A 24,474-nucleotide genomic window follows, 5' to 3' on the forward strand; every position below is an offset into this window, starting at 1 on the left:
GGGGGTGATGACTAGGATATGAGCAATCACTTCTGATCCAGTGGCCTGGAAAATTTTCAATGAGGAGGGAATGGACAGGTGAAGGAGCTCCATCTTGTTGAAACAGTTCAGTTGATTATTGATATTCAAGCTGAAGAATCGCATAAAGTTCTAAAAGATACTGATACATTGCCACATTAACTGACTTCTCAGTAAAGAAAAAGAGTCCACTTAAGTGGTTTCAGAGGCAGCAGCAACACAATGAAGAAGTGGTATAGAATCATAACCACAGAACATATGATTTTTGTAAATTTTTCTTAAAGAATAAGATATAATTTTTTTATAATGCAGGAAGAAATACTTATACATATGTTCTTAACAACATGCAATCCAAGGGTCAATTTCACAAATCCTAATTTAATACAGTGAACAACAAAAATAAAATAATATTTTTTTAGATGGTTTGCCAGATTTGTCCATTTTCCTAAACACAGCTGGAAAATGGGTGATGCTAGATATGTACCATAAAATGGAACTGATGAATAGTTCTATAGAGAATGTTTTGACTTGAAGAAAGCCAAAATATTCCCTGTAGAACCATTTTTATTATGAGTCAAACAGAAACAGCAATCACTTACACATTCCTTTCTCTCAATCTCCATACCACTGAAACGGAGATAGAGAGTGCTATAATTGACAGCTCAAGAAAATGGCTATTCATCAATACCATTCTATGCTACATATCTGGCACCACCCATTTTCCAGCTGTGTTTAGGAAAATGGGCGAATCTGGCAAACCATCTAAAAATCAGAAAATTTAGCTCAGCATTCTATGGCCATTTGCAAAAGCAGCAGCATATCAAAGCTGATTATGCAAGGTGCAATCACCTCAGTGGCATAAAATTGTCTTAATTCACTGTGTAATTTGTTAGGCCATAAAATTGTCAATTGTTTATTCATAAACAAAATTAGCATTTCATTGATAACAAAGGCACCTCTGTAGCCAGGTGGGCAGGAGCAGCAGTGCATAGCACACGCTTCTTGATTAGACCAGGGTTCAAGCCCGTGACCACCAAATACGGAGGATGCAGAAAGGTCAGGGAATGACCACCGCATATCCCCGGAGCAATATGGCCTTAGTTGCTAGTGCTCCTAAAACCCAAATAACAACAACATTGATAACAAATGATAGATTGCCCAGTTTGAGTTTCACAATTCATATATGAAGCATCAGATTGATGATGACTAGACTGCTAACAATTTTATAAACACATTTACTGTTCAGTGAATCTTTTTAAAAAATTTTTGATTGTTCTTTGTGGACAAGATCAGCACAGCTATTTTTCATCCATTTTTAACTGTCCATGTACTGCCTAAAACAAAGTTAAGTAGCTTCAAGGACTGTAACTTCCAAAAGATATACACAAGCCATTATGTATTGTGGAAATGGTTGTAAGTCAAAAGATATTCAACATTAGGACTCTGACAAAATTATTGCATGAAACTTTAAGCTTCTGGAGCAACTGATCCACACTTTTTTTTAATGGCTGATAATGAATGACCTCAGACAACTCTCCTATGGAATTAATACCTCTAGAGGGAGAGTATAACGGCCAGTTCCCAATCTAACAGGGCATATGTGGGATGTTTCTTAGGAGGGCTAGCTATCCCAGGTACACACTAAAAAATTATTTCCCTTTCCAAACTATAACATACACAGTATAGCATATTTTGAAGAGCAAATATTGTTACTTTTATTGTACTGTACAATATTTACTGTACATCTCCACACACTGTATATTACCTTTCTCTTGAAAAAAAGGATTCACTTGAACAGTAAGTTGCAGTACAGAAACAAAATATTTTCTAAACTTTTTTTATTACTACAATATGACCATTCAAAAATCCAGAAAATTCCAAGATCTGGCAAGTTATTTTATTTTATTTTTTTTATTTTGGGTTTTTTTTTTTTTTTTTTAGGAGCATTAGCAACTAAGGCCATATTGCTCCGGTGATACGCGGTGGTCATTCCCTGACCTTTCCGCATCCTCCGTATTTGGTGGGCATGGGCTCGAACCCCGGTCTAATCAAGAAGCGTGTGCTACACACTGCTGCTCCTGCTTACCTGGCTATGGAGGCGCCTGATCTGGCAAGAATCAAATCCCAATATTGTCAGATTTGGGAGTTGTGACTATACACAGATTTTCATCTGCAAAGAGTTCCATCCACATATTTCATCTGCAAAGAGTTCCATCCACATATTTCATCTGCAAAGAGTTCCATCCACATATTTCACCTGCAAAGAGTTCCATCCACATATTTCACCTGCAAAGAGTTCCATCCACATATTTCATTCTATCAACATATACACAAATTTCAGGTTAAGTTACTACTCTAAAAAGCAGATTTAGATTCAATGAATGATTAAATATTTGACCTTCAATGGGTAAGTAAGGTGCCATAAATAGCAAGGTTTAAGTGTGATGTAATTGCTTGCCAATTTTAGTCTCGGATGGATATTAATGGCTTTTACCTTCACATGTTTTTGAATTTAAAATCCAAAATCACTGTCACTTCAGCAAAATACCTTAAATTTTATCACTGAAAATGAAGTACATCCATATTGCTTAATCAGATCATGTAATATGGACATTATAATGCATATATCTCCCGAGTCCCCATCACAATCTTCAAAGAAACAGATACCTAAATTGTTTTCTCAAACTGGATGTGTTTTTTTCCATGTTTTGTCAAAATACATTCTCTCTTTCTTCTTATTTTGAATGTTAAAATGTACAACAAATGTGAGCCAACCGTAAATACCAATACCTGCTAATTTTCACAAATTATCCTAACAGAAAAAGCTCTATGTAAAATAATATATCTATAGGATCATTTCTATAAAATAAAAAAAAAATTTATTTTTATTTTATTACACAACCAAACAGAAAGATATACTCTTATGTCTATCGAACTGCTTATTCACAGGCCAGTTTTCGTGTTATGCAGGATGAAAATCCTGGGGTATCATGGGAGGACCCTATACCTTCACCAAACTAGCTACAGTTCTGAAGAAAAATGTCTTTATTTTAAGAAATCTACACTGCCCCCCCCCCTCTCAGTCATCAATAGAATCCGAATGTAGACTTTTCCAAATGAATGGAAAGGGCGAGTGACCAGAAAGATTTATGTTTGCACATCCCAGTCTGTAATCTGTAATTCTATTACTGAAATTCCTTTAAACAGATGAAGTAATATAAGTTACACATAGATTACATGATAAATTACACTATTATTACATGAGGATGGCTCAAATTTAACCTAAACATTCAGTAATTTCCTTCTTTCACATAGAAACCATCTAGAAATTCCCTTCTTTCACAAAGAAAAGCTGACAGTAAATGGATGTTTCGAATAATTTCTATAAGCTGACAACACAACCAATCCTACACTTCAGTTTTCACTTCATGTTTTTTGAGCTGCTCCATTAGAGACCTAAAAAGGGTGTGCCCACACACATTTACACCAAACTAGTATGCATAAGAACAACTTTTGACTATAGAGAAAATATGGCATTACCTGCAAGGTCATCTCATGATGCTGTGTTAATCACAGCCACTGTAAGAAGACACAAACTATCCTGTAAAAAATGTACTCCTCTCCCCAGCCAGCTCATAACAATTTCTCCGTACAACTCTGGAACAATTCCTCAGGATCATCTACAATACTAAATGGCACTGATGGTATGCCTTGCCACTGAGAAATTAACTTAATAATGCACACCCCACATTCTAAAAGTCCAGTTTATCTGGATAAAACCTGAACATCCTCATATATATTAACAATACAGTAGTTAATACATGTACATATCAGCTTGATGGACACAATTAATTGTCTGATTTCCAATACCACCATGATAAATTTTCTAAAGACTTTTTTGCAGATACTTAGCATGCACTTTGCAGTCCAAAATATATATGTATAAGATTGAATCAATAATACGCTAGCATCAAGTACATCCAGCCAAAACATATTTGGAAGATCTCAAAGGTAAGCTGGGAAATCAACTGCTGTAAAGGAAAAAAAAAAAAGATTCATTTACTGCATGATTATTCACTTACTTGTGTACAAAAGTGTTCCAAGCCTTACAGCATATCTGAGGAAATCCATTATCTGTAAATCGAAGAGCTATGCGTAATGTTGCCATTAGTTTCATACGAACAGTTGTAACATGCCGCTGACCCATCAACTTCATAACAGATACAAGACTTTCAAGTGCCTATTTTAAATAATTAGTAAAATATATCAATAGTCACAAAAATAACAAAAAATTAAAGCAAAATCATTCTTCAAAAATGATTTAAGTTTACTTTTATTTATTGTTTTACAAATTTATTATTTATTTATTTATTTATATTTGCTGAAATGGCTCCAGTTGGCTCATAAGAATTGTTCTACTTAATATCTAATAGCCACATAGTAATATTCATTACTATGTGGCTATTAGATATTAAGTACTTCTGTACTTATATTTAATTGTATAAAGTTATATGCACCAAAGCACTGAAAACTAATTTTTTGTTGTTGTTGTTTATATGCCAAAGCACCTAAGCGCCTCAGCACATTATATCTGTAAATGGCATGTATTCGAAGTCTTCTTGAAAGGAAGGGGGTTGTACCATGTAACCTTTACCTGAGACTGACTTAACTCAAGCCGTGTGAAAAACAAACCATAAACACTGGCCTTTTCAGTGTGGTGTGGTGTTTAATAGGTATTGACCAAATAACACAGCATTACTGTATAACATAGTACATAATGTTACTGCCTTATAAGGTCAATGGTAATTCTTGTTTGCAATTCCAGCTGTCATATCCACCAGTAAAAATACTTTAACTCCAATTTCAAAAATAACACTTTACTACCATCTCAATTTTACTATTAGGCAGAGGAATATGAAGGAAAAAAAAAGCAGAGGAATATGCAGAGGAAAAAAAATTTATATTTATATATGATATTTATAAATCTTTCTTTGGACTCAGGGGAGGTACCCATAGACTGGAGATGTGCAAATGTGACCCCAATTCACAAAGGAGGATCAAAGGCTGACACAAGTAATTATAGACCTGTGAGTTTAACTTCTGTTCCAGGAAAATTAATGGAGGCACTGGTTAAAGAAGCACTGCAGGATCATCTAGACAAGACTTCAGTTATAGCTCGGACACAGCATGGTTTTGTTAATGGGAAGTCTTGCCTGACCAATTTGATTGGATACTATGATGCAGTCACAAAAGAACTGGATGCAGGGAATAACTTTGATATTATATACTTGGATCTTAGAAAGGCTTTTGATACTGTTGCACATCAAAAACTGCTGCACAAATTGGAGCAGTGTGGCATTGGAGGCAAATTGCTGCTATGGATAAAGGGGTGGTTGAGGGGGAGAAGACAGAGAGTGGTAATCAATGGACACTGCTCATCGTGGACTAATGTTATTAGTGGTGTCCCTCAGGGTTCAGTATTGGGTCCTTTATTGTTCTCTGTATTTATAAATGATATTGATGATGGTATATCAAGCTTAATGTCCAAGTTTGCAGACGATACGAAGGTTGGCAGGGTTGTCAAGGACACTACTGACACTATGCTGCTGCAACAGGATCTGGAAAGGTTGAGCAGATGGGCTGAGAGGTGGCAAATGAAGTTTAACATTGACAAATGTAAAGTACTACATATGGGAAACAGCAACCCCAGAGCAACGTATCAACTCTGTGGTACTACACTGACAGAGGTAGAGAATGAAAGGGACCTGGGGTGGTTGTGCAGGCAGATATGAAGTTTTCTGAGCAGTGCAGACGGGCTGCAAGAGTAGCTCATGGTGTATTGTCGATGATATATAGGAATTTTTCTAGCAGGGATAAGGAGGTGATTATTCCCTTGTATAAAGCAATGGTCAGGCCACACCTAGAGTACTGTATACAGGTCTGGAGGCCTCATTTCAAGAAGGATGTAGAGCTGCTGGAATGAGTACAGAGAAGGGCAACAAGGTTAGTGAAGAGAACAAAGGGTTGCTCTTACAAAGAAAGGCTTAAGTTTTGCAAATTACAGTGTCTGGAGACTAGGCACCTACAAGGTGATCTGATTGAGGTGTATAAAGCCTTGAATGGTTTGAGCATGCTCAATGCAGATGGGATTCTGCCCCTTGCTCAGAATAATCACCTGAGAGGGAATAAATTCAAATTGAGGAAAGACAGATGTAGGATAGATGTGCAGAAATTTGCCTTTAGTCAGCGGGTAGTTGGTTGGTGGAACAGACTTCCATCCCTTGTTGTGGAAGTTGATAGCCTAAATAAATTTAAGGCTCAGCTGGACAGGTATTTTGAACGAACGGAGGAGTGAAGGGGAAGATTTTTTTTTTCTTTTTCTGGCTGATGCTGCATAAGCTTGCTTTCTTGCATCATATGCCTTTACTAATGCTAATGCTAATGATACTGCACGAACACAAGTTTTTTTTATGATGAAAGCAAGGTTTTTGCACATGGTGATCCTCCAAGAGCATGAATTTTTTAGAATGTACTTTGGAAAATAGATAAAACAAAGACAAAATGAAATAAAATAAAAAAAAAAATAGCTAATGAGTGAGAATATTATTTGAAAGGAGAGAAGGAGATAGAAATAAAGGAAACTTACAGCTGTCTAAAGATCTAAATGAGTTAAAAAAAAGACATCCCTAAACCATATTATTAACCAAATAATTCCAAAAATCATGACCTATGCTGTGAGGATCTACTTAATTCTTTCACAAGTGAATCTGGTGAATACAGGTGGGTTTGAATTTCCAATAGCAGCAGGCTCTGTGGAGTAAGTTTTTTCTTGGAGTTCTGATTTTTTTTTTTTTTTTAAATGATACGTCTGTAGCTAGAGTACAATTAGTGTCAAAAATTACATCAGAATAAAAAAAAAAAAAAAAAAATGGCAAATAAAACTCATTATTACTTTGTTTTAATTCAATAATATTATTTGATTCAATTTCGTCAACTTCTGGATCTCTGAATCCATGAGAAATTCTTCAATTTAAGCTTTTGTAAGCCAAAATCAAAGAAATTAAATCAATGGATATAATGTTCAAATTAAACCTCAAAGCAAATCTACATACTCCTCAGAGCACACATGTAGAAAAACAGATATAGGGATGTACTCCTGAATGGATTAACAGATGAACTCTAAAGAAACAAACCAAAGCACCCAAAAAAATGTTACAGGTTGCAAGATTGTATTATGTAAAGCCTAATAAAGTGTGAACCCTGCCCTCTTAAGATAAAAATTAATCCAAAACTTAGATATAGTTTAGATCCTGCCTGGAAATCTAAACCACGGAATGTACTTAGAAATAAAACAAAACTAGTCTGAAATTAATCAAAATATAATGAAAAAATCATCAAAGAGAAGAAAACTGGATTAAAAAGAGAATATAGGATGGTAAGTGATACCCCATCTCCTGAGGGAATGCCACAGGACACCAATAATTACCAAATTTATAGCATTTAGATGAAGGCTCGATAAAGCAGAATGCACCAGCGGATTGGCAGCTAGTTTCTTTTCAGCATTTCCACTTTACCTCCCTATATTTCATTCAAAAAAAATAAATAAATAAATAAGTTCTATGCTTTTTCTTGTCTTTTTAATATTTTTTGTTAAAATGTTTTTACGCACTTCATTTTATGTACACTGCCCTGGCATTGTGTCTCCTCGTCAAAATCCTTTCTCAATTTAAATTTGCTACTGTTTTTGTCTAGTCTAATAAAGGAGGTAGCGTTCTCATATATTTTCTTCAAAGTCATAATATATGGTGTATCTACACCTTGTCTTTCCAGCGCCTGAAACATTGCCTTATGCTGTATGGAGTCAAATGCCTTTTCATAATCCACAAATGCCAGGCATAATGGTGTTTTATATTCATTTGTTTTTTCTATTAACTTTGATATTATGTGAAGGTGATCCATAGTTGAGAATCCTGTCCTAAAGCCAGCTTGCCCTTTCGATTGATTCTGATTAGGATACCAGTCCAAAAGAAAAACTTGAATATATATCAAATCTTGTTTGTCAGCAGTATATAATAGCAGGTGCATTATAAAACAGCAATGCAATAGCTAAATTATGAGTTCATACAATTTATGTGCATAAATATTTTTTCCTTGGCAAAAATATCTATTAAATCGTCATAATTAATGCTGTTTACTAGTTCAGATTCAATAAATAACAATGACAAATTACTCATTTTATCTTGAATTAAATTACTCCTTAAATAGTTTTTTACTCGTTTGAGAACAAAAAATGACAGTTCCCTGCTTGTGTTTGTCACAGACATTGTGAGAAATATTTTCAGAATTGTTTCAACATTCGGAAATGTCAATCTAAATCCATCATTAATAATATTATACATATACTCAATATTTGAAACATTTTCTTCTTTGGCATTGCTGCTGTTATGATTAATGCCTTTTTAAATATTAATATATCATTGTTTTAATTACAGCTTCATTTAATTCATTGTTTATTGACAATTTCAGATTTTTAATTCAACTGAGATTATAGTAACAGCTTAAAATTAATATAACTATTACTAGCTATATAGTGCAAGGAAGCTTGGGACTTATGCTGCACCAGCCAAAAAAAATTTCTGAGTTACCCTGAGAGAGAGGGTCAGAAGTAGAAGGGAACCACCAAGAAAGAGAAGAATGATGATATTCAGCTCAGAACCCAGGGTGTGCCAAGCTCATACAAACCAAATGTTAGCCCCTGATTCAATATAAAAAATTAACACTTGAATCAATTCATATTTTAAGAGCGAGAAAAAAACAAAAAGCTTTCAATAAAGGAAACATATGACATAGTCACAATAGATAAAAGAAACATTTCTATTACAACAGAATCAAAATTTATTAAACTACAACACTACTTTCAGAGAGAGAGAGATAGATATGTACCTATATTTACTTCAGTGTGTGCACTCCTACGTATCACACTTTAACTTTGCACATCAACAATTAAACTAAATGTTAGTTTTCAGGTCTCAGCTTATACAGATTCTCAAATCCATGGGTGGTTCAATTAAAATAGTTTCTGCAGAGTGAATAAAATTTCCATATAACAAACAGATTTCGAGAGAGGCTGGGTACAAATTGTTCGCACCTCTGGCCTTTAGGCAATAGAGCTGCTGCTATAGAAAGCATGAATTAAGAGCTATAGGATTAACAATCCACTATTTACTGTTCATAATACATTTATAACCACCTCTCCTAAATACTATATCGAGAAGTCACACTGGTCATTGCTTTCTTGTGTTCACAGCCAGTGGAAAAGATTAAGGCATATTCCCGAAGCAGATAATATGCCATGGTCAGCCTGTGTTCTACTGTTACACCCTATTAGAGAATTAGGAGAGAGTGATTTTCCTTTATTCTGGAAATTAATCTGTTCTTTCAGAGAAATAAATCATCCATACGTTCAGTAAATTTCACCTGGCTCTGTTTACAATGTAAACAAGGTAGGCACAAGTGGGCCCTAATTTAGATCAGGGCTTTAAAAAAAGAAATCACTTTAAAAATTTCCTATTACAGAGGCCACTCTATCATGAGGCCTGAAGCTAGCACCTCATGCACCTATTTATAAATATGGCCCTGATGATACACTTGCAAAATATGAAGAGTCAAAACCACCTAATGCCTAATAAAGTGACTTTGTTACTTTATTAAGAAAGTCACTTTATTAATAAACATGATAATTGTCTACTTACTTATTTCTCATGCATACAGCCAGCTACATTTTATATGTATAGCTGAAGAGTGATCTAAGTTTGCTATAAATGTAGCAAATCACAATTTTTTGTGTGAATAAAAAAAGTTTATTAATTACTAATTTATAATAAGTGTGCAGATATAAGAAAAAAATGGTACACACATTCTGATGTATATCCCTTTATATTTTATTTACAACAGACCATTTAAAGCACCTTCAATTGACTCAATGTACTAAAAATGATTACTTACATTATTAAATGTACTGAACTTTTTTTAATTTATCACATACAGTTCAAATTTTTTAAAAATGTATTTTTTTAAAATTAATTGATATCAACAAATGTTCTTTTCTGAAAAATTTAAACATAATTACCAGTTTTTTATCATCCAAGCTGATGCTATGATTCAAAAGCTGTGAATCAAAAAAAGTCAAAAAACCCAAAAGCCTAGGCTGGAGAAAATTTGCCTAAAAAAAATAAACAAACAACAAATAGTAAAACAAATTCTCTTAGGATATGAAATTTTATAAAGCACTACAAACGTAACTAGAATTTTCTAATTAGGTACAAATGGCAGTCCAGATTGATTCAATCCTGTGATTTTTGAATTCAGTTCATTAAACTCATAAGTCAAGCAGAAACAAAGGTGTTAATATTCAAAAGTCATTAAGCATGAATTTTAATATTATATTTAATTGCTTATCTTTGTTGCTTTTAATGGTACCCAAGAGTACCAATAAAATTTATATGATTTTATTGGCTCACCTTTAAACCATATCCCCATTTTTGCTTACTGCCTGCAAGTTCACTCCAACTATATTTCATTATTCGTTCAGTTAATTTTAACATTTATTTCTTTTTTGTTTTATAATCAATGTGCATCCATTACGTTAAAATGGAAAAAAATGGCTGTCCTTTCTATTCGACAAAAACTTCAGCTCATCAATAAACATGAGAAAGGAGTTAAGGATTCAACTTTAATAAGTTTCTATTTGATTATATGGACCAATAAGGAGATACCACTCTTGCTGAGATTAAGATGCTTTCAAATTTATGTATCACCATTTGGAGAAAGGCAAATCAAAGAAAAAAGCAAATTTTTAAAAAAAATTTACTATTCAAATTTTATGTCAAATATTCTTATGCTGTAGTATGCTTTTATAAATACAAATATGATGGTTAAATAAATTTACATTTTTTTCAGAAAATAGTTGTAAAACTATTTTCTTTCATTTTTCAGATTATTTGTGATTTTTATTAGCCAGAAAAATTTATTTCCTATCCACCCAGATATTTGGGAGTCTACTGCATTTTCAGAATTAAATATACAGTTTTCCAAACTGCTTTAGGTGGCTAAATACAACCAAGTTTCATGAGAGATTTTATTATTACCTTAAAAGAAGAAACTAAGTTTGGGAAAAGAACTTTCCAAAGCTCTCCATCTTTTTATTTGGAAAGTCTCACATATTTTTTTCTCCCTAGATAATTTTCTAGCAGATAAAAAAACATGTACAGCTTGTTCAGAATTCTGCAAGATATCACCTGAATGTCAGCAAATCTGAATAATTGTACACCCAGAAAGCTAGTGACAAAGCAGAAAACCAGAATTCAGCATACAAACTGCATGTGGCACCTACATAATTATAGATGGGATCCCTTCAGATATACTCTCTGCAATATGGGAGCATATCTAGAAAAGCACATCCACTTTATATATATTATGAAAAAAGAAGTGGGATCATAACAATTTGAATGTTACAATTATGAATAATTATAAATGCAGGGAAATTTTACTAACAAATTTTTGTTCTATGAATTTACCATGTCATCATGAAGTCGAATAGGCTGTGGTCCTTGATAATTTTCATCATTAGCTGCTAACATTGCAAGACCAGCAAACACTTGATCAAAATGGGTGCTGAGATGCAACAGCAATTCATTATGGATACGTTGGTAATCACATCTAAGCAAGCTACCTATTTCAATGTCTGTTTCATTCTGTAAGGAAATATAGGTTGAATTAGCCAAAATCATTGTATTTAAAAAGTATTCATATTAATAAGAGTCAAATCAAGACAATCTTTTTTTTTTTTTTTTTTCATGTTTACTGCTGAAATGTTTAAAATCATCTCAGAATTTTTTACTGAAATGGTAAACATTTGCTGATAACTAGTGTGGTTGTATATCAGCAAGGAACAGTTGCCGATATACAACCACAATCCTTATAATATCGCAACTGTTTAAATAAGTAATAATTATTCCATTAAAACTGTAAAAATAGTAAAATATGAAAACTATAATTAGCTTCAATTATGCTGATTATAGTTTTTCATGTTTTACTATGCTTACAATTTAAAATTATGGTCAAGTGTAGAAAATAAGTGTAAAAGTAGTAAATATGACAACATATAATTAATTAAAACTAACTATTAATGTTTTTGGTTTATTTATTATGAAAACATTTCTTACAAATAAATTAGTGCATTTACCAAGTTTTGAGAAGCTCATATCAGACTTGTAAAGATCTGACAAGTCTTTTCACATTTAAAATTTAGTTTATGTAGAATTAGTAGAATTTAATAATAATTTAATAATAGAATTAAATATTCAGTACAGAGAAAATAATAAATAAGGTTAAATGGAAAGAGGCCAACATTAAAAAATGCATTTAAAATCCTATTCTTAAAATAAATGAGAACAATATAGCAATATGACTCAAAAAAAAAGAAAACTACAATGCTTCAGTTATTTTTGCTATAATAGCTATTTTTTGAGGTTTCCATTCTAACATCATGAATGGGTTGAGGGGACTCTTTTCATATCAGCAATAGATATGAGTATTTGTAACATAATTCTGTAGAAATACATGTGAAAGAAACTTGTTCCAAAAGTGGATGTAGGAGAGATGAGAGAAGCAGAAACAAAATTTCAAATTGTGAAAATGTAGTTGATTACCAACAGTATTCTAATTGGTCTAGAAGGTGATGAAATTCAATAACAAGCAAAATTAACTGATGAGAAGGGGATAATTACTTAATCATTCTCTTCTTCTAAACAGGATAAATAATTTTTTTAAGGTTTACTTATTTATTTTTAGAAAAAATAAAGAGGGAGGGGAGCATTTGGTTAAATCTGGATTCTTAATCATGGTATTACTTTAGTCATTCAGAAAAACTACTAATTCAATGAGAGAGCTGCATAAGTTCCACTTTTGGATTTGAGCAAAGCTGTACTATTGCATCCTAAACTAATTCCATTATCCACCATTAAACACACTTCTGTAGAACATCTATCCTTAGAGTAGTCCAATTACTAGTAAACAGCGTTAAAGTGTGATGAACGTTGACCATACTACATGTCACTAATGTCCAAACCACCCATTTAGCAAGCATCGGTTGATATAAACCACATGAGCACAGAATTAATGAAATACCTTCCAGGAACTTTTGTAGTGTTGTGTAGAAGTGCAAGAGTTGGTATAAAGAATGATGTTTTATAGAATGTATCTTACCAACCCATTGACAACAGATGACCCACTGAATACAAATATAATGTATACTTCTTGTATTTACCTATGTGCTTTAGAGACTTCTTTTGTAACGTATACTCTAAGGAAAAAGAAAACCTGGAAAACCTCTAAGCTAGAAGAAAACCTGGAAGACAACAGCAGAGATGGATAGATGAAATTCATGAGTTTGTGGGTAGTAAATGGATGGCCATTGCACAAAACAGAAGGAACTGGAAAGTTGCTGGAGAGGCCTTCATCCTGCAGTGGACTGAAAATGGCTGATGACGATGATAACTCTAAGGAAACAAAAAACAATTCTGTAATGCCATAGATCTCTCAGATGAAGCATTCTCCATCTTCACCATAGTTCTTTAACTATTCAACTATGCCAAATGAATAGCACTTCTATTCATTCACCATCTTTCACCATTCTGAAATGAAATTATAAAAAAATAAATACATTCTTTATCATTGGAGAACATTTCTCAGTACAACAAACCATTTGAACCTCCTAGAAGAATAACAGCTATTAAAATAACACTGTTTAACATTATATAGAAAATTATTACATAGTCCCTGAAAAAGCCAACTGGTATTTGAACCAATTAGAATATGGATGGTTGATTCAGCCTTTTGATAACGATTTTGACATTAATCCTGCTTGTGACGTATGGCAGCAATGTAAATTTTTTTTTTGCGCTGGCACAGTCCTAAACTTTATCAATAGGTGCATAAGTTGTAGAAGCTGTTTTAATGTTGACAGGCCTCAGAAATTGGGCCCAGGGTTGGAAGGTTACATAACCATGCTTTCCGAAGAAGGGTACAGTTTTGCGAAAATTATTGATAGGTGCAAGTCGAAAAAATTTAGTGTATCGAAGTTTGCTATCCATAAGGTTTTGAATGACAAAGGAAAATTCCATGAAGCTGCTGCAAATGGACAGAAAACATCGAAGAAACTGCAACCTGCTCCAAGTCAAATGAGGGAGATAGTACAACAAGTGCAGTCACTCGTTGTCGGTGAAAATCCAAAAACCCAAAGAGCTATAGCATCACATGTGAGAACCTCCTAATCAACCATGTGTCGCATAATCAAAGAAAATTTGCAACTGGAGAAGAAGCACAAGGCCCACGTACACCACCTAGGAGCAAGGCACATTGCAGAACGGCGGGTCAATGCTTGAAAACTCTATGAAAAATATCTGGCAGCTGAAAGGTGGAAATTCGTAGCAATATTGGACAAAGCGTGGGTATACCTCTCCGATTGCAACAAAATTTATTACCGTCCACAGGGTGACAAGGCCTTTCCAACATGGGCGCATCAGTGCAAGGAAAGTTTTGGCCGAGGTTTTATGGTTGTAGCCAGTTTTTGTTATAACTGGCAATTTTGACTAGACTTGCATAGAATCGCTAAAAACATGAAAGTCAACTCAGTATTACCAGACTGAAGTTCCACAGCCGTTGTTTGAACATGAAATACCCACATTGTACAGTTCTGATGCTGAAAAAGGTCTGGGTGTACCAGGATGAGGCATCCAGCCACATGTCACATTCCACCTGCGCTCTTTTGCGGAGAATGGACGCGGCAACAGGTATTCATTCTATCCCGTTTGATGATATACCTGTTAAATCACCTGATACCGCACCCATGGATTTTTGCACATTCGGACCTTTGAAAAGAGCTCTTGGAAACCGCCGCCCCAGAACTGTTGAAGGTTTGTGGAAAGTCTTCCAGCAGAAATGGGACAAGATTGACTTGGCAGTTTTTCAGTGCGCTTTACTTCAATGGAAATTATGATGACGTGCAATAGTCCATGAGCAGGGAAAACAAATAAAACACAACCAGTCATGGCGGCATGGAATTTCATAGTTTTAGAGGATTGTCAAAAATCGTTATCAAAAGGCTGAATCAACCCTCCGTATATTATAATGCCAACAAACATAACAACATTAGCATTAGCATTAGTAGAGGCATATGATGCAAGAAAGCAAGCTTATTCAGCATCAGCCAAAAAAAAAAAAAAAAAAAAACTCCACTCCCATTTCACCCCTCCGTTCGTTCGAAATACCTGTCCAGTTGAGCTTTAAATTTGTTTAGGCTATCAACTTCAACAACAAGTGATGGAAGTCGGTTCCACCAACCAACCACCCACTGGCCAAAGGCAAATTTCCGCACATCTATCCGACATCTATTTGCCTCCAATGCCACACTGCTCCAATTTGTGCAGCAGTCTTCCATGTGCAACAGTATCAAAAGCCTTTCTAAGATCCAAATATATAATATCAAAGTTATAAACATAAAAGTGAAGTTAATTAAAAGTTGTATAAAAGAGGGTATATAACTGTATTAACTACAGAACTAAAAGAATTTTATGCTCACTTACTTTAATTAAAAGGCATATCAGTATGCCATTAAATTAAAGAACTTTTTAAACTGTTATAAAATGAAACTTTATTCACTAATACGCACCTGAACATACATAAGGGATTTCCCTAGTTCTTCATTTTCGCAATGACAGACTAAATATGCAAAGATATACTTAAAATTATTCATAATCATTTCTCTACGATTCATATGCATCTGCTTAGCAAGTATCTTCAATAAAGAGGAGATCTGGGGAGTTGCCTTGCTCACTAAGTACGGTAAAATATAACGAAGTGTACCCTAAATAAAATAATTAGGAGTAATCAATAATCTGACATCAAAATTAGTGCATATAAGTTGCTCTCTAATACAAAAGAGTAATATATGATTATCATAGTTACATGATAATCATATATTACTCTTCAAAAAAAGTTTCAAAAAAGGAAAATTTTTTCAAGATAAACTTTTAAAAGAAACTTTTAAATGTTTCAAATCTTTCAACAAGCACTAAAAATTTAAAGGATGAATCAAATTTGATATTGACTTGCTATGAAAATCTACATAGTATTAACTTTACCAAAACTCATTCCACAGTTCAAAAGATTTTAGCATTCTAAATCCTATGATAAGCAAATATGATCCTCTTTTCTGAGCAACTTATCTTCTCATTGATGAATAGATGTAAAAAGCATAAAACTCTTATGTTCTGTCTATGTTAGCACACTTTCAGTAAATTTATTGAAAAAAATCAATAATCTGCATTGTGATATAACACCGATGAGCCAAAACATTATGACCAGCGAGTCGTTATGCAAATCAAAGCAACTGCAGGTGAACTACAGTGCGGGCACAGGTTGGGACATGGTATAAAACACACCTGATACTGAGCTCCGTTAATCAGTGTTACTCTTGTTCTTCAGATGGGAAAGGCAGCGGACTTAAGCAAGTTTGATAAAGGCCAAATTGTAATGGCCAGACAACTGGGTCAGAGCAAATCTGAAATGGCATGGCTGGTGGGATGCTCACGGTCAGCCGTGATTAGTACCTACCAAAAGTGGTCCGAAGAGGGGGGAAACCCACGACCCGCCTGCAAGGTGTTGGACGACCACAGCTCATCGATGCTTGAGGTGAGCAAAGGCTCTCCCGGATGGTATGTGGCAACAGAAGGGTGACTGTGGCGCAACTCGCCAGTAACTGGAATGCTGGTGACGGGAGTAATGTGTCACAACACAGAGTACATCAAACCCTACTGAAAATGGGGCTGCATAGCTGCAGGCCACTCCAAGTACCCATGCTAACCACAGTTCACCGGCGACAGCGCCTACAATGGGCACACGAGCATCAAAACTGAACCTTGACTGATTGGAAGAAGGTCGTCTAGTCCAATGAATCACATTTCCTGTTGTACCATGTGGATGGCCCTGTACATGTGCATCATTTACTTGGGGAAGTGATGGCACCTGGATGCACCATGGGATGAAAACAAGTCAGTAGTGGTGGTGTCATGCTTTGGGTGATGCTCTGCTGGGCTACCCTGGATCCAGTCATTCATGTGCTGGGCACACTGACATCTACCACCTACCTAAACATCATTGCTGACCAGGTACACCCTTTCGTGGCAACGATCTTCCCCTCTGGCAGTGCTGTCTTTCAGCAGGATAATGCGCCATGCCACAACGCCCGGATTGTTCGAGACTGGTTCGCAGAACATGAGAAAGACTTCCAGGTATTGCCCTAGCCTCCAAATTTCCCAGACATCAATCCCATTGAGCATCTGTGGTTTGTGCTGGAACAACAACTCCGATCTGCGGTGTCTCAAACCATGGACCTTACAAGAGCTAAAGGATCTGCTGGTTATGTGTTGGTACTAGATATCACAAGACACATTTAGAAATCTTGTAGCGTCCATTCCTCGCCACGTACGAGCTGTTTTGGCCGCACGTGGAGGACCAACATCATATTCGGTAGGTGGTCAATGTTTTGGCTCATTGGTGTATTAGATTATATTATAAGGATATAGTTATATTTTAGAATATGAAAATATTTTTTTTACAATATGAAAAGTAATAGCATGTCATTTATTAACTGAAACTGTTTACCATAATTTCATGTATCTTAATATCTAAAATTTAACTAGCCAATTTACTCTTTTTAAAAACCATTCTAATTACAAATGACTATTACATCATTCCATTCAGACATCCAAATAATTCAAAATAAAACAAAAAGAGTCTATTTCGTGTACTTACTGAAAGAAATGATCTTGTATCTGAAAAACCAAATGCTTGGCCAATATCTGCAAGAACATTTAGGGGTTGTTTATTTCCTTGAATATTATAATCCAACATTGCTTCTGTCAAGAACTATAAAATAAAATATAATGCTATCAAACTATTTTATGTTATTTAAGCATTCACTTCATCTAATAGTGATAATAACAGCAAATTCATATTTTAATTTACATATACATCCAATTAAAAAATATTCAATTAATAACATTCCCCAGGAGTGCATTTATATTACAGATTTGAAAAAGCAATACAGGTAGTCATCGACTTACGACCATGTTAGGTTCTGACCGACCGGTCATAAAGCGATCTGGACGTAGTCGGACCAGTTTAGGTAAATCAGACACTGTGTACAACACAATTGGTTTACTATTTGCAAAAATAAAAAATATGAAAAAGATATCAAATACTATATAAAACCTAAAAAATATTTTATCTTAAAGAACTAAACAAAACATATGTAGAAAATAGATAAGAAATATTTTACTGACCACTCGTGCTTGGCTGCAGGTCATCAATGCCGCCACTTGATGTAGTGGGAGTTGTTTTTCTCATAAATATGTTGATTTTTGTCTGAATCGTTTGTTTCCTTTTCTGCTCGTAAATTTCACGGTATGGCCAAAAAGCATCTTGTATCATTCGTTCAATCCCTGCAAATCGTTTGATGTAGTAGTAGTAGTAGTAGTAGTAGTGGCACTTGATGCAAGAAAGCAAGTGTAGGAGCTTATGCAGCATCAGCCAAAAAAAAAAAAAAAAAAAATCACACCATACCCTCCAAATGCCTGTCCAGTTCCTCCTTAAATTTATTTAACCTATCAACTTCCACAACGACAGATGGAAGTTTGTTCCAGCAATTAACCACCCGCTGGCTAAAGGCAAATTTCCGCACATCTATTCTACATCTGTCCTTTCTTAATTTGAACTTATGTCCCCGTAGGTTCGTATTCTGAACAAGTGGGAGGATCCCATCAGAATTCAGCGTGCTCAACCCATTCAAGGCCTTATAGACCTCAATCAGATCACCGCGCAGGTGCCTAGTCTCCAGCCACTGCAATTTGCAGAACTTAAGCCTCTCTTGGTAAGAGGATCCCTTCATTCCCCTCACCAATCGTGTTGCTCTTCTCTGTACACGCTCAAGCAAATCTACATCCTTCCTAAAATGAGGCCTCCAGACCTGTATGCAGTATTCAAGGCGTGGCCTGACCATTGCCTTATACAGAGGGACAATCACCTCCTTTTCCCTGCTAGCAAAATTCCTATATATCATTGACAAAACCCCATGACCTGCCCTAGCAGCCTGTCTACATTGCTCAGAAAACTTCATATCTGACTGCACAATTACTCCCAGGTCTTTTTCATTTTCTACCACCTTAAGTGTAGTACCACACAGTTGGTACGTTTCTCTGGGGTTACTTCTACCCATATGCAGTACTTTGCATTTGTCAAGGTTAAACTTCAGTTGCCACTTCTTAGCCCATCTGCCCAAATTATCTAGATCCTGTTGCAGTAGCACACTACCATTACTGTCATTAACAACCCTGCCAACCTTCGTGTCATCTGCAAACTTCGACATTAAGCCTGATATACCTTCATGAATATCATTGATAAATATACAAAACAACAGTGGACCCAACACCGAACCCTGTGGGACTCCACTAATAACATTAGTCCACGAAGAGCAGCACCCATTGATTATCACCCTCTGTCTTCTCCCACTTAACCATCCTTTTATCCATTGTAGCAACTTACCCTTAATACCATTCTGCTCCAATTTGTACAGTAGTCTTCCATGCGCAACAGTGTCAAAAGCTTTCCTGAAATCCAAGTATATGATATCAAAATTATTTTTTGCATCCAGTTCCTTTGTGACCACATCATAATAACCAATCAAATTTGTCAGACAAGACTTTCCCTTAACAAACCCATGCTGTGTCTGAATTATTGCTGCAGTCTTGTCTAGATGATCCTGCAATGCATCTTTAACCAGTGACTCCATAATTTTACCCGGAACAGAAGTTAAACTAACTGGTCTGTAATTATTCGTGTCAACCTTCGAACCTCCTTTGTGAATTGGGGATACATTTGCACATCTCCAGTCCGTGGGAACCTCCCCTGAATCCAAGGATGCTCTCATAATTATGGCTAAGGGTTTGCTTAGTTGCTTTGCCGCCTCCTTTAATATAACTGGATAGATCCCATCCGCCCCAGGTGCCTTTCTTATGTTTAACTTCAACAATTTCTCCTCCACTTTGCTCTCAGTTATTACAAAATCATTAAGCACACTGCTACAATTTGATAACCTTCTTCCATTTTCAAACTGTAATGATTCCTCACGTGTGAATGTAGATGCAAAATACTCATTCAGTTTGTTTGCTATCTGAGCAGGATCATCAACAGTCGAACCATCGATGTCAAGTGGACCAATCATATTCAGCCCCTTCCTTTTAGAGTTTATATAAGTAAAGAAATCCTTGCTGTTTTTCTTAGCATCTTTTGCCAAAGATTTCTCGTAATCCGCCTTTGCCTGCCGAACCTCCTTTGTGACCTGATTACAGACTAGCTTATATCTGCTACAGGCTTCTGCGTCGCCTGATAATTTATATGCATCCCATGCATTTTTCTTCTCTGTCACGAGTCTCATTAGTTCATTTGATAACCATTTAGGCCTAAACCTTGAACAATATTTCTTCATCGGTATGAAAAGTCTAGTAGCTTCCACGATTAATTCCTTGAATGCTTCCCACTTAGAATTTACTGTTTGTAACATCGTCAGTCGATCCCACTGTACAGAATTTAAAAACTGTCTGAGACCACTGTACTCCCCTTTACGGAAGCAAAAACCCTTTCCTTTACCCCTGACGGTAGTTACCTCTTTGAGTAAATCCCACTTCAGCACACTGTGATCACTGCCACCTAGTGGTTCCTTTATCTGCAAATTCTTAATACATGAATGATCACTGCTGATAACCAGATCAAGAGTATTACTTTCTCTGGGTCCATTTCCTCAAAATGTGTAAGAAGTTTATTTAGTAGAGAAAAACCTTCAGATAACCCTCTAGTGGTGAATTTTCTTTCTGATTCTTCCTCATCTTCATTTTTCTCTTCTTCCATCCTTTCTTCTTCGGCCATTCTTTCTTCTTCCAAAGTGATAAGTTCTTCATTCGTAAGTTCTCCAGATTCTTGCTCTAGCAGGTCCTCAACATCTTCCATTTCAATCTCTAAAGAAAGTCCATTTGCCAGTGTTACAATATTTCCCGTAACCATTTCGAGTTCATGTTCACTATCAAATTCATCAATAGTATTAACAAAATGCTGGACACAGTTTTTCCAGATTCCATTCATGCATTTCTTTGTCACAGCCTCCTATGCGGCTGCAATATTTTTGATGCTGTTTGGAAACAGTACGAGTATCGTACTGTTTCCAAAACTCTCGCAAAGATAGTTCTAGGTCGGCATCTGTTGCTGCTATAGCTTGGGCGAAAGTGGTTCGAAGATAGTGCGCCTTAAATGTGGAAATCGCCCCTTGGTCCATAGGCTGAATGAGTGGAGTTGTATTTGGTGGCAAATAAAGAACTTTTACATCTGGATGGAGGTGGTCTAGGTGAGGTGGATGGCCAGGTGCATTATCTAAGATTAATACAATTTTGAAAAGAATTTCTTTCTCGAAGCAATATTCACAAACTTGAGGTACAAAACAATTTAGAAACCAGTCTTCAAACAATGTTTGAGTCATCCAGGCTTTTCATTTTGAACGGAAGTATACAGGCAGAGTGTGCTTGTTTACATTCTTGAATTCACGGGGATTTTCAGAATGATAAATTAAAAAAGGCTTCAGTTTAAAATCTGCAATGTTCCCGCCAAGGAGCAAAGTCAGCCTATCTTTAAGTGCACCAGGCATGCTTTTGGCTTCTTGGTGAATGTAAGTGCATTCTGGCATCCTTTTCCACAACAATCCAGTCTCATCCACATTGAAAAGCTGCTCTGGTTGATACCCTCCTTTCGTAATTATTTCATCCAGACTTTTAACAAACTCTTGAGCTCCTTCCACATCTGCACTTGCTGATTCTCCAGTAACTCGAACCCTATGAAGGTTGAATCTTCTTTTGAATCTTTCGAACCATCCTGTAATTGCTATAAATGTCTGAGTATAATCTTTTCCGGCATGTTTCTTCAGCATCTGAAAGAGACTTCTAACCTTCGACTGCACTGTAAGAAGGCTTAAGGGTGTTTGCTTCTGTATCTGATCTTCCATCCAAAGAAACAATAATTTTTCCATTTCATGGATGGGACCTGTACGTTGTTTGGTTATCACTGTTGCTCGTATAGGTGCCGAACCTTTAATAACTTCACGAATCCTTTCTTTGTCTTTCAAAATCGTCGACACTGTAGAATGAGATAACTTAAAATCACATGCGATCGCATTCACCTTATTTCCTTCTTCATGCTGCTTGATCACTTTCAATTTTGTGTCTAAATCAATGGCCTTTCTTTCTTTCTTGACAGGTCTAGGAGTAGACAAAGGCACTTTCCTCTTGGTTGACATGTTTAGGGGTTTTAAAAAAATGCTAATTGTAACACAAATATAACTGAACCAACAATAGTGAACGTAATGTATGCAAACAGAGATCGAGACGCATGAATCACGACATACATACATCGGTAAGATGTTTTGTTCGACTGTGATGGCAAAGCTGACTAAACGGATTAAGACTAGCTTATTCACGCCAAACACGTTACTGGGCTGACGCTACATGCACAACCGTTCCCATTAGGCTTCGGGGACCACACGGATAGGGCGTGTGAGTGTAGTAGAAAAATTTGAGAGGACTGCATTAAGAGAGGGTTGATGTGCGTATAGCATTCTTCCTAGCAACAATCTTGTATGTATGCTCAGTTCAGACTGAAACGCAGTGCGAGATGCAGTAGCAGTCGTAAGTCGATCAGTCGTAAAGCGCATAGGTCGTAAGTCGACGACTACCTGTATTACTGAAACATTAATAATTTAAAATAAAAGTTACACATCTATCTCAGAATAAATCACACTTAAAACAGAGCGGCATTTTCATGTGCTTTACTTAAAAAACCTGATAAACAGAACAAGCAATAGCTTGTTCAATTAAGACAAGGTATTGATAAAATGAACTAACATAAGATAAAAATGAGGTTTTTGCACTAAATTACTAATGTTGGACTTTTGAAATTCCTCAATAATTGTGAATTAAATCACAACTGGATTATCAGGTTTGCAATGGGTACCTGCCTCCTATGCTGTGGTACCAAAACTCACTGAAACAGCCATGGAAGTGGCACTACTTTACTAATGATATACTTCTCCTAAGAGAAGTATTAGTCATTAGTAGTGCAACACCAAAGGAGTTTACTGTGATAGCCTCGAACTATGAAAATGAATAACATTGCATCAAACTTTTGTCTTAATCAAGCAGACTACTACTTGTTCAGTTTAGTGACCTATTTATATGCAGAGAATGAAAATGTAGCTCAATTCATGCATATAAACATTATAATGTTAAACTTACACTACTCAGCCAAAATATTAAAAATCCCAGCCCATTTCATTCAATGCTGCAAAGGAAACATCAACAGGTCAGGAAGAGTACAAGGGGGGGGGGGGAGCATGAATATCCTAGATCTCTCATCACTAGTATTCTGGATAACATCAAAAATATGGCAGCATTAAGATATAGGATCTGATTGTGGTAAGAGACTATATTGCCCTAAAGAGAACAATGAATGAAATTAACAAAAAACTAGTGCACTTGAAAGTGGGTAAAACCCCACATACATGGCATTCACTAGTCATACTGAATAAGGCTGCACAAGAGTGCATCAATCCATTAAGATTAATTATAAGGTCTTTAAAAACAATCTCACAAACTTGCAAATCTAAAAGGGGCGTAGGGGTCGCTAAGGATGAGATGGATAACTACAGACTGGCAGTTTAACTTCAGTGGCTGGAAAGGCCATGGAATTTATGGTAAAGGATGCATTACAGGATCATCTTGGAAGACATATTCTAAATGGATCACAAATAGTGTTGTAAAAGGAAAATCTTGCTTGACCAACCAGATAAACTACTATGAAGTGATTATAAAGGAGCTAGATTTAAAAATTAAATTTCAACAAACAGACTTTATACTAACTATTATAGATAATTATACTAACTATCATAATAAATTCAACTGCAATTCCTCCCTTCATTTGAATAGTCAAAAGAGAAAAGTTCAGGTGAGTGGATGTGGTGAATAATGAAATAGTTCTTATTAATAATATTTTACAATTATATTCTGGTTATCATGGATAACCACAATATAATTTTAAACTTTAACTTGATGTAGAAAGGGTTAAAGGTTTTCCATAAATAATAACAATAAGTGATAAAGCATCAACTTACCTTACATATTGGCTGTTTAAAAGTTTTTAATAAATCTGCCATTTTTATTCCTCTTTTATGAGAAACTTCTTTTAACTAAAAAAAAACACAAAAAGAAACAGAAAAAACAGATATCAGACAATTTTTACAAA

The 24,474-nt window shown here is 35.4% G+C and overlaps 1 protein-coding gene across 1 annotated transcript in view; it reads right to left on the reverse strand.

Annotated features, from left to right (window-relative positions):
- mei-41 (ATR serine/threonine kinase meiotic 41) overlaps positions 1–24,474 on the reverse strand; it is a 245,650-nt gene that overhangs the window by 198,138 nt on the left and 23,038 nt on the right. Inside the window, exons 6-11 of the mRNA XM_090370340.1 lie at positions 24,344–24,418; positions 17,893–18,006; positions 15,749–15,943; positions 11,595–11,771; positions 10,148–10,240; positions 4,101–4,258 (exon numbers count right to left, since the gene is read on the reverse strand). Coding sequence (XP_090226466.1) covers positions 4,101–4,258; positions 10,148–10,240; positions 11,595–11,771; positions 15,749–15,943; positions 17,893–18,006; positions 24,344–24,418 — 812 coding nt within the window. The remainder of the gene's footprint in view (positions 1–4,100; positions 4,259–10,147; positions 10,241–11,594; positions 11,772–15,748; positions 15,944–17,892; positions 18,007–24,343; positions 24,419–24,474) is intronic.

This window comes from Mastigoproctus giganteus, chromosome 3 (assembly GCF_048544385.1).
Source record: "Mastigoproctus giganteus isolate SK-2022 chromosome 3, ASM4854438v1, whole genome shotgun sequence".
Classification (NCBI taxonomy): domain Eukaryota; kingdom Metazoa; phylum Arthropoda; class Arachnida; order Uropygi; family Thelyphonidae; genus Mastigoproctus; species Mastigoproctus giganteus.